The sequence below is a fragment of the Carassius gibelio genome, chromosome B8 (assembly GCF_023724105.1).
Source record: "Carassius gibelio isolate Cgi1373 ecotype wild population from Czech Republic chromosome B8, carGib1.2-hapl.c, whole genome shotgun sequence".
Lineage (NCBI taxonomy): Eukaryota > Metazoa > Chordata > Actinopteri > Cypriniformes > Cyprinidae > Carassius > Carassius gibelio.
Window position 1 is genome coordinate 24,989,409 of NC_068403.1, and position 16,653 is coordinate 25,006,061.

The window sequence follows — 16,653 nt, forward strand, 5'->3', positions numbered from 1 at the left end:
TTGGTTGTAAATTTATCTTTATTTTGTTGGTTTTGGTGTCATTCTTACATTTGGCCAAAATAAAAATGATGCCTACATTTTATTTCCATTTTGCATTTTGGCATGTAAAATTAAGGAGCTCTTGGGTTGAGTATAGATATATATTAATGAATACAAGCATATTATGTAAATGACCAAAGGCAAATCAAAACACTGAGTTAAGCATGACGTAACACCATTAGTGTGCTTCTAACCTGATTACTTAATACACAACCTCTTCATGAAAAACACACTGACATGCTCAACAACAGCTATGTGTGCAAAAACATACATGTTCTGTAAAACATTATAAATGGTGTGAGTGAAATATGTTACAGAGACAATTAAGGGGCTTAAAAAAGTACCTGTGTGTTCAAGGTAATGCACTGTTACCACATCCATATTCTTTTATTTTTTTTATTATTTTTTTTTTTCATGACATGTTACATAGTAGGGCTGGGAGTCTAGTGAAGAAATCCTATATTATTGTTATTTTCATCTTTTGACATAAGTCATTTGCCCTAATGTATTTAGTTAGAGGACTCATTTCAAACAAACAGCAATTTTGTGAAGTGGATTTTAAATGTCTGAAGTAAAAAATACAGTAAAATCTAGTTTAAAAAAAATTCAAGGCATATTTTCCACACCTTTTTCCTACATAGACACAGGTAAAACCTTTTTAAATGTTAAAACATTTGAAATTATGTGAAACGTGGACTTTCATGAAGAACTCATAACTTATTTAAGCATTTTGTTTTTTTTTTACTGAGAAGCTATGGTGTAAAAAAAAGGTGTAAACAAATGGTTGATTTTAAATGGCAGGTAAAACATTTTATTAATATTATTATATTTTCCCAGCCCTATTACATATGTAATGTCTTTTTTATTTTTTATGAATATTCATTCAGCATAGGAGTGAAACATTGATATCAATAACCAATAGTAAGAATTAAAAAGGCACAACGAACTAGCAGACCAAAGAATCATTTCTGAGAAAAGAAAATCATATTGCTCAGACAGCAGGAGTAGCGACAGCTGTAGTGATAGAAGGACTCATGTCAGAAGATACACGACACACTGGTCTTCCTGTTCCTCCACAGTTTATCATACCACACGCTTACTTGGAGTTCAGTGAGAAAATGGATGTTCAGCTTTCACTTGTGGCAGTTGATACCCTGGAGGTTTCAAAGGAGGAAAAGGGGAGGATGGATGCTAGAATAACAGGCCTGGATCTCTCCCTTTCCCATGCTGGCTCTTTCTCTTCTCTTCCCGTCCCCAGTTTGGTCTTTCCTTCAGCAGCTGCAGCCATCACTGCTAGACACAGGTCTGTCGTCTCTGAGTTTAATCTGGTCAGGGAAGTCATACGTCTCCACCGTCTCCTGAAAGTTCAGTTCATTCAGATTTAGTTTTTATTCAACAACGAAACCCAGCCAGTTAAATACATTCCAAAAAAATGAAGGTTTTTTTTTTGGTATTGATGGTTCCTTCCATGAAGAAACTTTACCATTCATGTGAACTTTCCACTGAACAAAAGGTTTTTATAGTGGAAGAAGGTTTTTTAGATTATTACAATGTTTCAGACGAAGAAAAAAAAAACGTTTTTTTTATTATTTTTTTTTAAGAACTTAAGAGGTTCTAAATTGGCTCTTTTGTGGCATCACTTCAAAAAAAAAAAAAGAAAAACCTTTTTGGAACCTTTCTTTATTTTTAAAAGTTTAGAATGTTTTCATTCCACAAAAGGTTCTTAAGAGTAGACAAGTTTATCTAGATTTCTCATATGATGCAATTTTTAAAGTTTTCCTTCCTCTTTGGAGTGTTACAAGCTGTTTGTGAATAGATAAGATCCCTAAAGCTGCAAAGACTAAAGTCTCAAACCCAAAGAGATATTCTTTATAAAAGTTAAGACTCCTCCACACCCCCCAAAAACGGCTCGTTTAAACACGTCCCCACATGTCTACGTCACTGTGTCGGAAGATTTGCATAACGCCGCCCAAATGTTCACACAAAGAAAGAAGGCGTAACTGTTATTCTCACTGATGCTGCCGGCGCATTGCTGTGGAAACACTGTGTTTCGTTGTGAAAGTGAAGATACTTAGTTTGGTCGATCAAAACTAGAAATCAGTGGTTTTAGTTGTATCTACAACACTGTTCCAGAACAGTTCAACCCTAATATTCAGATATGTGCAGCACATTTTATGGAGAACTGTTTCATGATCTTGTGAGAGTAGTCTATAGTCTGGTGTCTGTTTCTATAAACTGGGGCAATTCCAACTTTGCAAGGACAGTCTGGTGCTTCTGACTCACGGCATGTAAGTACGTTTACATATTTAAAGGATTTACCACTGATGATTCAAACGTGAGTTTTGAGCCGAGTAGAGTAGCTCTTGTTTTTTATGTGTCGTTTCTCTGATCACAAATGCAGACATGGTTTTATGCTTACACAGCACAATACGCAATGTAAAAACATAAAAAGACAGTATAATTCATTATAATCAGTAACGTCACACGCTTGAGGTAAAGAAAGAAAAGAAAGGAGGGCATAGAGGTGAAACGATAATGTACACTATGTGTAAACTGCATAAACACATTTCATTACAACAAATACACATCATAATGTTCTTTTAAGCAACATCATATGACCCCTTTAAAATGTTCTTCAAACTGAGAAATTTTTTTTTAACAAAGGTTCTTTGGGGAAACAACAATTGTTCTTCTATGGCATCGTTTACTCACCCATGCCATTCGAAATCTGTGTGACTTTCTTTTTTACATAAAAAAAAAAAAGACATTTTGCAGAATGTTCATGTGACATTTTTCCATACAAAGAAAGCAATGCGTCCAATGATCCAAGAAAGGACAACTGCCATAAAAATGATTCATAATACTTAATTTCATATTATTAATATTATCATATATTATTAATACTACATTGTTACATTTTTTTGAAGTCAGAAAATGTCTTTGCATGAAAAAATACCAATATCTGAGTCTAATATTCTGAATTTCTAACATCACAGACTTCAAAAACATTTCATACAGCATATCTGAATATTCACAAATAAGATTTTAGTAAAAAACTTCATACCTATCCAACTGATTTTGATGAACTATCTTTTCAACAAAGCAGTGAATGGCAGGTTATTTTTCATCTGATATCAAACAGTATCTAAAGGCCATCGTATTTCTGAAATCGATCTGTATTCACAGCTTCCTGTACCTGTTTGAGAGCATTGCGAGCGATAGTTTGGAAGGCCTGGTCCACGTTAATGGCTTCTTTGGCACTGGTCTCGAAATAAGGGATGTTGTTCTTACTCTGACACCACGCTTGGGCTCGCTTTGTCGTTACCTGCAAACAATAAAGAGGATCCGGGGATGAAACCATGAATTATAACACGGCTCGTATTATTTTATTAAGTCACTTGATGTGCTCTTGACCAACAATGTTCCCAGTTCAAATTCTGGCTTTTTGCCTATTTATGAAATCATTGGCCAATTAGTGTCCTTCACATAAACTACGATTCAAATTTTGGGTGTCACATGATCCTTCAGAAATTATTCTAACATGCTGATTTGCCGCTCAAGAAACATTTATAATGATTATCAATGCTGAAAACAGTTGTGCTGCTGCTGCTTCTTTTTTTCCCTCTTTTTTTTTGGAAACCGTTATGCTTTTTAAAAGTATTCTTTGGTAAAGGCTGGGAATCTTTATGAAAGTTACTGACTCCCAACTTTTGAATGGTAGTGCACATCTCACTATAGTATATCAGCCACTGAAAACACACTCGTTCTGTGAATTTTAACCCTTTAAAACCCTGTCGTTCCAGTCTGCACACCCACCTGCCGGTTCTCCAGGTCGATTTTGTTGCCCAGCACAACAAAGGGGAAGTTCTCCGGGTCACGAGGACTGGCCTGAATGAGAAACTCGTCCCTCCAGCTGTCCATAGTCTTGAATGAAGTTGGCGCTGTGACGTCGTACACCAGCACGCAGCAGTCCGCCCCCCTGTAAAACGCCACACCCAGAGACTGAAAGCGCTCCTGTCCCGCCGTGTCCCAGATCTGAAAGAAGAAAATGCAGTTATTTACTGTAAATGACAAGGCTTTGCTCAAAAATACTTTCATTTTTGCCATTATATTGTTTATTAATTGGATAGACTAACTACAGTTGTTAGAATACAGAAATAATAACTTTTATTTTTCAGGAACAGTTTCCCAAGAACTGCTTGTCTGGGCATGTAGGATCTACACGACATGAATCAAACTAAATGTGACTTATTTATTTCACACGATCAGCAGAAGAACACTCCAGAGGCTTCATATTTGGGAGATGACTGTGTTGCTTATTATGCAGTGTTTCATCGTGTCACATGACCAGAGATGATTACTGCGTGAGGAATTGTTGACAAAATAATGGTTGTTAAGGAAATGACAGCGTCATCTTGACAGCACACTGGCCTCTTATTCAATTCGCAATTCATTTAATTGATAAATCACTGCTTCTATAGGCATATATAAGAGTGAATCTGAAAAATAATTATTAGGCCTATATTAAGGTAATATTAGGCCTTTTAGCTTCAAAATCAAAAGGAATAATCTTTTTTTTCAAAGATTGCAATTGGCATACAAATTTCCATCAATTATTGGCTTGCACATTTTTCATTCTTTTAGTGTTTTTTGTCTCTATTATTTTTCATATTTTCTATAAAGCTGCTTTAAACCATACAAATTAAACTACACAAGTAAAATGAAAAATAATAATAAAAATTATGCAAAACATCAGCATTTTTTATTATTATTGTTTTTTTCATTATATATATATATATATATATATATATATATATATATATATATATATATATATATATATATAATGAATAATGAATAGTGAATAATGAATATAATAAAGAAATTATATATATATATATATATATATATATATATTTTTTTTTTTTTTTTTTATGTCCCAAACATTTCTTTATTATATTAATTATTCACCCACACATGAATAACACTTTCATTTAACATTTTTCATGTTTTTTAAGTCTCTATTGCTCACCGAGGCTGCATTTATTCGATCATGAATATAGTACAAACAGTAATATTGTGAGGTATTATTAAAATTAATAAAAAATAATTTCTACTTTAATACATTTAAAATGCCATTCATTCCTGTGATGTAAAGCTGAATGTTCAGCCTCATTCCTCCAGTCTTCAGTGTCACATTATCCTTCAGAAATCATTCTAATATGCTGATTTGCTGCTTAAGAAATATTTCTGATTGTTATCAATGTTGCTAACAGTTGTGCTGCTTCATATTTCTGTGGAAACTTTGATAAATGTGATTTTTTCAGGATTCTTCGATGAATCGAAAGTTCAAAAGAACAGTGTTTCTTTGAAATGCTATTAAAAAATGCATCTTTGCTGAATAAAAATTTCTTAACCACAAATTCCTTTGACCCCAATCTTTTGAGCGCTAGTATAAGTGAAATGCACTCCAGTTGAATACACATGAATGCAAACCTGCATGGTGACCAGTCTGTCGTCCACCATCACCTCCTTAGTCAGGAAGTCGGCTCCGATTGTGGCCTTGTACTGATTGCTGAACTTATTATTCACATACTGGTTCATCAGAGAGGTCTTCCCAACTCTGTCAAAGACAAACAGGACAAATGCATTCATCAGGCAATGTAGATTCAACTGATAGCATCATCTTTGAGCTTTAAGTCTTGATTACATTCTTCACAGATAGTGTGTGATTGACCATCAGGACCGAGCAAATTCCAACCGCACCTATGCATGACGGGAAGTCAGGGGAATTCCTTGAGTCATGTCAAGCCAGTTATGTTTACATATGTACAGCTGCCTTAAATATGCATGACAGAGGACAATGTGTCGCTGCTTCAATACGATTATACTACAAACACTTACCCAGAATCCCCTAGGATGATCACTTTGAGCAGCACCTTCTTACGAGAGGACATGATGTGGAGAAGAAAGCTGTGAAGCGGAGACGGATATTAGACAGCAGCAGAACAAGCTTTATTAACAGAGACTAATGCTACACAGGTAAACTCAGTGTAAAATCTGAAACTGCACAATTGTTTTCTAATGCACTATTTCAGACATGATATTATTGACTTTAAATGACAGTGAATTTGTATATTTTGCATTTTCATTGTAATTTGATAGCGCGAGAGATACATATATAGATATAGAGAATGAATTAGTGTGAGTCGTGTGACGTCACAGCCGTGGAAACATGCAGTTACATTGTAACAAATGCTTTACTGAAACGAATTTCAGACAGAAGCGAAAGCCACACTGCGTTAGAAAGCCACTAAGTATTTGTTCTGTGTGAGCAAGTACTTTGTCCTGGCAAGGACAGAGCTTTTGTGCCATGGTGATACAGAACGGCACGTATAATCCACATTATGAAACTAATAAGTCCAAAAACATCAAAGAGCAGACGACTCTAAAATACTGTGATATTCTATAACGTTACGCCAAAACAGCTTGACAGATTTTGTGAGAAAAACAAACAATTTACCTTCACCTCTTCGCCCTTACCGTCGCGGCTGTTTAGATATTCGCTTCGCGTCTGAAACTTCCACAAAAATCACCCAGTGTTTGTTATTATCCAGATGCACATCAGATGTTGTGGAGGATTATGTCGTTCTTCCCAGCAGAACAGAACATGACTGTAGAGTCACAAGGGACTGACGCAAAATATCGATGTTCGAATCACGAGCGCATTGTGTTTCAGCCGGTTCTATTGAGTGATTCATTCGAACCGATTCGCAAGGAGATTAAACTCGGTCTACGGTCTAGAGAGACTTTACGAAGAGAGAGAAAAAACAGTTAGGTGGGTGACATGGTAAAGTGTTCACACAACACAACAAGCAATAATATTTGACTGAAATGTACTGTGCTACAAAATTCCACATAAATTCTTAGAACCCCTTTGAGCAATAAATGAATCAGTTATTGAACCGTTTGAATTCAAATGAGCCGATTCACTAAAATGACTCGGACTTACAGCTCAGTCGGAAAAGCCGTCCATCTCCAAGATGGCGAGGAGGAGGAAATGAGTTTATGCGGTATTCTACATTTTATTTCTAATATTGCTTTTGGATAAAACATACCAAACACGCCCACCCCCCTCCCCCCAAATAAAATAAATAAAAATAAATAAATAAAAAGCGATTATATATAAAAACAGCTTTTCCAGCCACATTCATATTCTGCATAGCCAATATGGGTTTGCATGCACGACTTTGAATTAAATAATTAAACGAGTGAACTTAATGTGATTATAAAACTTTTTATACACCTCAAACTTATCTGAAAGCGCTTTTATGACAAGTTTAATAGGGAAAAACAGGACAAGGAGAGGCTCTTCCTGCCTTAGGGTCCTCGTCCCTCCCATGTCATGTGATTTGCACATTTTGATCATTTGTGTCTACATTCTGACTCATTCACACTTCCTCAATACTTCACCAAGCCTACTTCCCTAACTCGTATCTTTTTCATCAACGATATAATTTTACACGGATTCGACGCATTTCGAACCTTTCGTTTTTCATCTTCTCGTAACCCCATAATAATTACTGATATCCTGATGCTACTGTGAAACTGAAGGACACCTGTGAAATATTGTAGGGGTCCTGATGTTGGAAAGGGGCGTGGACAGGAGCCCATGACACGCTATGATTGACATATCTTTAAACCAATGAGCTGAAAATAAACTCTAACGTCATCAATACAATAGCCAATCAAATTATTGTGTAGCCGACTCCGGATCCGTCTTTGACAGCCTACTGTAAGGGCGCAGAAAAGCGAAACCTGAAAACATGTCGGTCTTCTCGTGACTATAGGTTGTATTTTCCGTATTTCCAGCATGACAGTGAGCGTTATAACCCTCTAATTGTGTGATTCTGTAGAAGGCTCCACACATCGCATTACGGTGAGGTATGTAGCCTGTTTTGCTCATGTTTATATCGTTTCTCCTGTAACCTTGTTCTGTTGAGCATCACACCCTGCAGCGCTGATGTCTGTCGCGAAATATTCAATTATAGCTGCAAATCAAATATTATATTAGTCAATTTCTTTTTGCACGAATGGGCAGTTTGTGCAGATTTTTAGTTTTAATGGCTATGCAAATGTATAGTTTATATATATATATATATATATATATATATATATATATATATATATATATATATATATATATATATATATATATGCACATAATAAATATTTACAGAACACACACATATATTATGTAAACAAAAACTGAAAAATTGTGAAATATGTATGTATCTCTATAGATTAATGCTTTACACCCATCTCTTTCCTAGATGGAGACTCTGATACCCATCATTAACAGACTGCAGGAGGTTTTCCTCACAGTCGGAGCAGAGATCATCCAGCTTCCTCAGATCGTAGTCGTGGGCTCACAGGTGAGTCTTGAAAACACAAAGCTGTGGATTTGAGTCTATGTGTTAGAATGGAAACCGTCATTACATCAGGCGTCATCTTTGTTTTGTGATAATAAATCATCAGCGTCATGAAGTAGGCCTACATGTAAACACGGTTCCAGTATCAGAATCAGAATGTGCTTTTATTGTCAAATATTTACACATATGAGGAATTTGTTTTCGTGACAGAAGCTTCACAGTGCAACATAATGACAGTGACTGAACAAAAAACACATAATAAAAGAATTAAAAAATAAAAATAAGTAGGTAAGGAATGGCAATATACAAATTGACAATTGTAGGCAGGTATATTACAATAAGCACTATAGGTATATTATGTGCAAAAATGTAAGTGTACACTAAGTATGTGTGTTAGATAAATAAGTGTATGTGTATATAAATATAAATAGTGTAATAGACCAGTAGAAACTGGTCCTGTGTCTGGTCATTCTGGTGCTCAGTGCTCTGTAGCGTCGACCAGATGGCAACAGTTCAAAGAAGGAGTGTGCTGGATGTGAGGGGTCCAGAGTGATTTTGTCAGCCCTTTTGATCACTCTGGATGAGTACAGTTATTGAATAGACGCGAGGGTTGTTCCGATGATTCTCTCAGCAGTCCGGACTACCCTCTGTAATCTTCTGAGGTCAGATTTAGGAGCAGAGCTGAACCAGACAGTTACTGAAGTGCAGAGGATGGATTCATTGATGGTGGAGTAGAACTGTTTCCCAGTATGTTCCCTTTGAAGTCAAGCATGTGCTCTGTTGGTCTCTTCAAATGAATTCACAGAGCAGTGGAAAGAGTTCAGTGTTGGAGAGTTTGGTTGGACGAGACTTTCTTCCCCGAGGTTCAGGAATAGTGACTCGGCGTCCTCTAGTGCTGCAGCTGGTGAACGTGCCTCCGCTGGAGGAGAGGCGCAGACAACACAGTGGTAACAGCTCGCAAGTGACTCTCTTTGACCCTCTTCTCTCTCTCTTTTCATTTTTCTCACATATATCTTAACTCGTACTGAGCCCCGAATGTTCCTTTTAACATCCGCTCTCTGACAATGTTGACGTGTTCTGATTGATAGCGTTTCTTCTTAACGCTCTCTCTGCTGTCCTCTCTGTGCTTTCTCAGGGAATGGAGATAAACACAACAGCCAGAATATTTATCCAGGTCTCCGTTTTCAACATGAACGTTATCGGTCCATTTCATTCTTCCGGCATGCTCACATCCCACAACTCTTCCTCCGTCTTCTGTTTTGCAAATGCCATCCTTTATGACCGAGATAATTTTTCCATCTGCCATGCTTTCACTTCTGGTGATTTTCCTGAACTTGGAGACTAGAGCAAATGCACGTTTTGGCTTCACTCTCTCAGTTTTGTACTTAATGTATGTGTCCACTGCATTGTTTCTGGTTGAACATTGATTTCACATTTCATTCACGTCACTTCTCTTTGCCTGTAAAAATCTTTTATTTCCGTTGAGGTCTTTTGTGAGAATAGGGTTTCTGCTGAATCTTCTGCTGGGCTGAGTGTCATAAATATTGATTTGTTGTTGTCTTGTGTTCTTCTCTTTTGATCTTCTAAAGGTATCAAAGCAGAAGAATGGGGCACCTTCCTTCACTGCAAAAACCAGGTAATTAAAGGAGTTCTTGTTGAAGAAATAGCACATTCAGAGTACGTCACAGCTGGTTTATGAGCCTCCACTCTATTGAGATGCGCTTTTCTCTTTGCTCAGATTTTCACAGATTTCTGTGAAATCCGAAAAGAGATCGAGGAGGAAACAGATCGAAGTACCAATAATAAGGTGCAGTGGAAGCACTTCATAGTTTGACATCCTCTTGTGGTTGCTGTTTTAATTGATCTGTTTTTCCTCCCCAGGGGATGAGTCCAGAGCCCATTAACCTGAAGATATACTCCCCTAACGTACTCAGTCTGACGTTAGTTGACTTGCCTGGCATCACTAAGGTACCAGCTATGACTGGACATGTTCATTTACCATGTAATGCAAACAAACCCATTTACTTAAGGATAAAAAGCAGAAGTGTTTTATGTTACCTATTGAAATTAAATGCTGTACATTAAACATGTTATTTTAGTTCTATAAAGTCTATAAGTATGCAATTATAGTCTATTAGTCAGATCCAGTTTCTAGTTCTTTCTAAATTCAAATCAGAGCTGAAACACACAGGATCCACTCCTAACTACTGGTCGACCAATGTGTATTTATTGACAGGCAATGCCGATATCTTGGCAAGCAGGGGGGCCGATATGAAGCCGATATAAAACCGATATAATTTTTTAAATAATGAATATTTGAGAAATTTGAATTCATTTCACAATGGATTAAAAAATAAATGTGTAAAAGAAACATACTTATACTTTAGATGACAGTATTTTTTTTTATAAAAATAGAATTAAAGGAAAGTAAATACTGTAACCAACAGGGCACTCAGTATTCTGGGAAGTTTGTGTACATTGGGAATCATAATTTTCAAATAAAGCCAGGATAACCCTCATTTTACTTACAGCACACAGTGAAAATGACATGAATATGATTGTGGGCAAATGCATAAAGTGCAGCATAATTTGAAAACACGAGTTTAAAGTTTAAAGCATTCAATTCACACGGACAGACCGTCACACAAAGAACATGCGATCATGCTGGATACGTATTTGCTTAATGCTGGCGGCAAACAGAAAGTATTACAACGATTGCTTTTCTATTACTAGTAGGCCTAATATAAAAGCAAACGTTGTAATACTTTCTGTATACATTAATTCCTTTGTTTATCCATTCTGTCTGTTTATTATACAGACTTCTATCTGTGTTAGACAGAACTTTTAACGACAACGTCAAACATGAGAGAGAGAGAGTGTGAGCACTGTTGTGTTGTCAAAATAAAAGTCCCGCCTCGAACACATCAGCCAAGCTGAAAAACTTTTCAGCCGATGCTGATATTTGAAAAATGGCAAATATCGCCCGATATATCGGCCATGGTGATATATCGGTTGGCCACTAATCCTAACTCGAAGTGAGTAATGATTTATAATGTGGAGACTGGCCAATTATTTCAAATATATTCTAGCATTCATTGTATTATTAACTTCTGAATTATTTATCACTACTTCCATTATTTATCTCTATAACTAAAAAATAATGTTTTGTTGTCATTTTATTATGAGCTAGTATTACATAATTATCTTTGGGACACAAAAGGAGATATTTGATAGATATCCTGTTGGGTAAGTTTAATACAGTAGCAAAAAAGGTCTGTTGTCTTTTAGCAAAGAGCACACACAGAAGTCACTTTCAAACAAAGCATCTTTCTATTGTTCAACAGTGAATTTGTGTGAGGAACTTAAACCTGTTGTGAAATCTTTTGAGCTCATGCTGAGTTATTAGATTCCTATTGAGATGACAGGATTTTACACACAAAAGACAAACAATGTGTCCGCACTTTGAATATAATTGGAAATCCAATGCTGGCTGCAAGAACAATTTTTAACAGTAAAGAAAACAATTGACAGCAATTTCTTTTCAATTGATTGCATCTGCCCATCTGCTGGTCGTGTCAGTTTAGAGAAGTGAATAACATGTTTCAATGGACATGGACATTGCTGTATGGTTTGTTAGCATCAGAAAATATTTGGACAAGATACAACTATTTGCAAATCTGGAATCTGAGGGTGCAAAAATAATTTAAAAATAATTAAAAAAATTCAATAAATCAAAATATTGAGAAAATGGCCTTTAAAGTGGTCCAAATTAAGTTCAAACAAATTACTTACCAAAAAATTAAATTTTGATATATTTATGATAGGAAATTAACAAAATATCTTCATGGATCATGAACTTTCCTTAATATCCTAATGATTTTTTTGCATTAAAGAAAAATCGATCATTTTGACCCATACAATGTTCTTTTTTTTTTTTGGCTATTGCAAAAAATATACCCCAGCGACCTAAGACTGGTTTTGTGCTCTAGGGTCACATACATGTGTGCTATTTAAAGCATTTGAGATGTGTTTTCATCAGTGCATAACTTACATTTCACAATTGTATCCTTGTCTGTAAATGTTAAAAAGTCATGCTATTATTTCCATTTAGCATAAAGGCTAGTCCTAAAAGCTAGCAAATGTCTGTAAACTTCACTGAATAAACCTCTGTATATGTGTTCAAGCAGACAGAGCACTCAATACAGCCAAGAATATATATATTCCGGGTATTTAAACACACAGGTGATGAGGGAACTGGAGACAGGCGGGGAATAATCAACTAACCAAAACAAGAAAAGGAAGGTGACCAAATAAGGGAACAAAAGTTCATTAACGTAACAATATATATATATTGGTAACATTTTTTTAAAGAAATGGTCCAAAAGCATATATTTATGTAACTATATAACTGTATTTTCACCAATATATATATATATATATATATATATATATATATATATATATTGAGCCATTTATTTTGATAATATAATATAAAAATCTAAATATCTCTATAGATTTCGCCCTTTGTACTGTATTTCAATCCAAAAAAAGAAAAGAAAAGAAAAACTTCATGAACATTTAAGTAAAATCCAGCAAGGAAAATGTTTTACAATTTTTTTAAAAATATAAATATAAAAATGCAATATTAAAATTTGAATATACAAATTAAATGCTATTAACATAACATTATTTTGGGCACAAAGATAAGTAACACTTTATTTTACGGTGTCTTTCTTACACAGGTTACATGTACTTACTATTAAAAAATACAAAAAATACAGGAGCGTAATAATTCTGATTTAATACATTTTGTTAAATACATTAAATATAGGTTTAAAAATGTTATTTGTTTTTCAGGTCTAGCCTTATGAAAACCAGAAATAAAAGTGTAACTTTATTTGCACATAATGTAAAGCACAGCCTACATAGATGCATTTGTTTTCAGAGTCTTCAAGTTGCACATTGTCTGGAAGACAACTGGGCAGGATGTGGAATTGCATTTTTAATAATGGGTTAAAATTATTTTTTATTACATATTAATAATTAGTGATATTATCTGGATATTTTACAACCACTTGCAGCTCTAATTGCTTTGTTCTCCCGCTCATTCTTTGTCACGTGATCTGTTTTGAGTAGGTCCCTGTTGGTGACCAGCCTGAAGATATCGAGACTCAAGTCCAGGAGATGATTCTGTCCTACATCTCCAACCCCAACTCCCTCATCCTGTGCGTCTCGCCTGCGAACTCTGACCTCGCCACATCGGATGCCCTTAAACTGGCACGAGAGGTGGACCCAGATGGTGAGGACATGCAGGGAACATCCAGATGTGGTTATTACACACTGAGCAGCTCGTGGGAAGGGGGTGTATTCACTGTCTGTGTGCGCTCAGGTCGCAGGACGCTGCTGGTGGTGAGTAAGCTGGATCTGATGGATGCGGGGACAGACGCTCTGGAGGTGCTGCTGGGCCGGATCATACCCGTCAGACTGGGCATCATCGGTGTGGTTAACAGGTCAGCCACCATATTACCTCTTAACCATATCTGGACTTTAAATTAGGGCCGGGACTTTAACGCGTTAATTGAGATTAATTAATTACACAAAAAATAACGCGTTAACTAAGATTAATTAATTAAAAAAATTCCCGCATTTTTAATAACTTATTTTTGCACCGCGGAACGTTTCTCACTTTATGAGTTTCGGCGGACCGATTATACTGGAGCACCAACTAGCGTTCGCATATCACCCATAGACAGTAAAAGATATCACCGCAGCACATCGAGCCTCAAGTATCACCTCAACGCAAAACATATAGCAGCTATTTAGCGTGAACTATGTATTATTTTGTTGGTTTATTTTGAACTCTTTATTGTTTTGGCCAAGGTTATTGAGAGTTGGAGTATGTTATGGCCTCTGAAGCAACAGAGAGATGTTTTCTAATAGTCAGTGTTTCCAATGTTCTGAATGTAATTGACAGTATTGTGTTTTACTTAAAAAAAACACTTTACAGAAGGTTCCAGCACCTATAAGCTTCCTGAATTTCTGAAATGTACTATTTCTAAATTGTTTCTAAATATGCTATTGCTACACTTAATGGCAAAAATTGCACTGGTCTGCTAGACTTGGTTGAACAAAAATAAACAATATTTTGTTGCTTAAGCTTATGTATTCAGTCATTATTCAATGGTATACTATAAATCCATGTGAAAAAAAATTATTTCTCACTGTTCTCAGGTCAAATATTTATATGCGATTAAAATGCGATTAATTTCGATTAATTAATTACAAAGCCTCTAATTAATTAGATTTTTTTTTTTAATCGAGTCCCGGCCCTACTTTAAATACAATTCAAGATCCAAAATTCAATCTCTGAAGCAACTGACTGATATCTTAGTTGTTATTCACCGATAATCTTCCCTTGTAGAGGGTCCTATGCTTGAAAACACGGACAGAAATACACTTGGAATCAAGTCATAAAAATTGAATTATCTTTATAATGCGTAATATCACAGAATTAGTGAAAGTTTGGATGAATTAATAAAAAGTAGGTCATTACACTTCAGTCAAATTGCGATATGGGCTAGTAAATGTAAATATTAAGCAGCATTTAAATATGAATCATTCATGTTCTGCATGTCTCTGTGTGTGTGAATGGTGTAATAAAGCATGCGTAATGCTTCTCACTAAATGAGGACATAAATACATGAACAACAGCTCCAGAACTTCTATCATCATATCATATACATGCACAAATATAAAGGTATTCACAGCAACCCGTCAAAATAAAAGTTTGGTTTAACTTGAAGACATTACTGTTGTTTAGTAGAACATAAGTAAAACTATTTTCTACTAAGTAATACTATTGCATCTTTAGTTTATTATGTAATAATTGCACAATTCTTGTACTAGTGCATTTCTTCTACTAACTTTGTTTGCCAAACAAAAATATTTAGTTAAATATTTAGTTTTTTTTTAGCCAGCAATTTTTTTCAGCAAATTTTCATATCAATTATCTTTTGTCTTTAAATTGTAATTTTAATGCTGTGAAAGCGCATATGGAGAACTCCACACATCATAACTGTGAATTAAATATTCTCAAGGAATTCGAGTTGCAGTTTTTTTTAGTCCACTGTATTTAAATTAATTTATGCTGTTTAATATGATTTTAATGTGTAAATAAATTTAATATAATGTGTATAGAAAATTCAGATACAGAAACACTATTGTGCAAAATTATTTGCTGCAATGATATATATATTCATATTTGCTAGTATTTAATATTTATTTAATTAATTTAATAAATAATCTCATTCTTTTATTGGTGAAAATAATTTTAGCCACCACTGTGTAAATATTTACAATTTAAAAGTTGTCTGTTACAAAATTAACTCTTTTTTTTTTCTGTCGCTAAAAATGTACTTTTCTTCCCAAAAAAAAAAAAAAAAATCCCAATTAACTTTGACTGTACTGTGTTTTTGTGGTTTCTGTGCAAAAACCATAGACGCCTCTAGTACTTCTAGCAGCATGGGTGGTCATTTCACCTCAGAAATAAACCAATTTGGACCTGCAGCAACGTATTTCATATTTTGCAAAAGTGCAGTTTGTTTTTTCTCACAAGGCCGAGTAGATCATTAAAGAAACTAATTGCATATGAAGTCCTAGAGACAGAGCAGCAGAAACAGCCTGATAAGCTTAAGGGTCAGCGAGAGGGCGGAAAATGACCATCACAACATGCACATGAAGCCTTGAATAATATTTTAAGTATTATGCACCTAAGGGGAAAAAATAAAGTGCTAGAGAAGTGCAGCACACAGCCCTTTAGACTGCATTAGAAACATAATCAACCATGTGAAAAAGCATTGCAACATTTCAACAGTGTAATTTTCTTGCAATTCGAGTTCCTCTATCACAACCCCAAAGCAGCAGTGACTGTTATCCTCTCCTGCACCGTCTATTCATGCTCCAGCACCCAAGGGTACCATGTCTTCCCGCTATCAGCTACCAGAGAGCCGAGTTTGAGATAAATCATTGGTTTATTCAGCTTTGGCTTTAGCATGTCCTTCAGGGCCTGTACGAATACAGGAGGCAATTTAGTTGTGGAGAAGAACTGCAGTGACACTTTTCATTTCTCGACTCTCGTTAAGTTAATCAGACGTAGCTGCGGGCCGTCGTCTCTTCACTGTTA

General features: G+C 35.4%; 2 protein-coding genes across 6 annotated transcripts in view; one reads left to right on the forward strand and one right to left on the reverse strand.

Moving 5' to 3' along the window:
• LOC127962858 (ras-related protein rab7-like) lies at nucleotides 1–6,657 on the reverse strand. Of its 2 annotated transcripts, none has more exons than XM_052562454.1 (6): nucleotides 6,583–6,657; nucleotides 5,944–6,012; nucleotides 5,536–5,662; nucleotides 3,856–4,074; nucleotides 3,236–3,364; nucleotides 1–1,397 (listed from the first exon to the last, which is right to left on the reverse strand). In XM_052562454.1, exons 2-6 carry the CDS (start codon nucleotides 5,994–5,996, stop codon nucleotides 1,311–1,313), a joined length of 615 nt encoding a protein of 204 aa, XP_052418414.1. In that variant the 5' UTR covers nucleotides 5,997–6,012; nucleotides 6,583–6,657; the 3' UTR covers nucleotides 1–1,310. The 2 variants fall into 2 exon arrangements, with proteins under 2 accessions (XP_052418414.1, XP_052418415.1); XM_052562455.1 differs by having other exon boundaries at nucleotides 6,563–6,641.
• The window catches only part of LOC127962854 (dynamin-1-like protein), a 25,639-nt gene continuing 14,919 nt past the window's right edge, over nucleotides 5,934–16,653 (forward strand). Inside the window, exons 1-9 of one of the 4 annotated variants that reach the window (XM_052562448.1) lie at nucleotides 5,934–6,081; nucleotides 8,373–8,474; nucleotides 9,277–9,418; nucleotides 9,607–9,645; nucleotides 10,061–10,107; nucleotides 10,210–10,278; nucleotides 10,353–10,439; nucleotides 13,608–13,770; nucleotides 13,861–13,981. In XM_052562448.1, the coding sequence (XP_052418408.1) occupies nucleotides 8,373–8,474; nucleotides 9,277–9,418; nucleotides 9,607–9,645; nucleotides 10,061–10,107; nucleotides 10,210–10,278; nucleotides 10,353–10,439; nucleotides 13,608–13,770; nucleotides 13,861–13,981 (770 nt within the window). In that variant the 5' untranslated portion in view covers nucleotides 5,934–6,081. Of the gene's footprint in view, nucleotides 6,082–7,492; nucleotides 7,984–8,372; nucleotides 8,475–9,276; nucleotides 9,419–9,606; nucleotides 9,646–10,060; nucleotides 10,108–10,209; nucleotides 10,279–10,352; nucleotides 10,440–13,607; nucleotides 13,771–13,860; nucleotides 13,982–16,653 lie in introns of those variants that run through there. The other 3 variants (XM_052562447.1, XM_052562446.1, XM_052562449.1) reach the window with 3 other exon arrangements.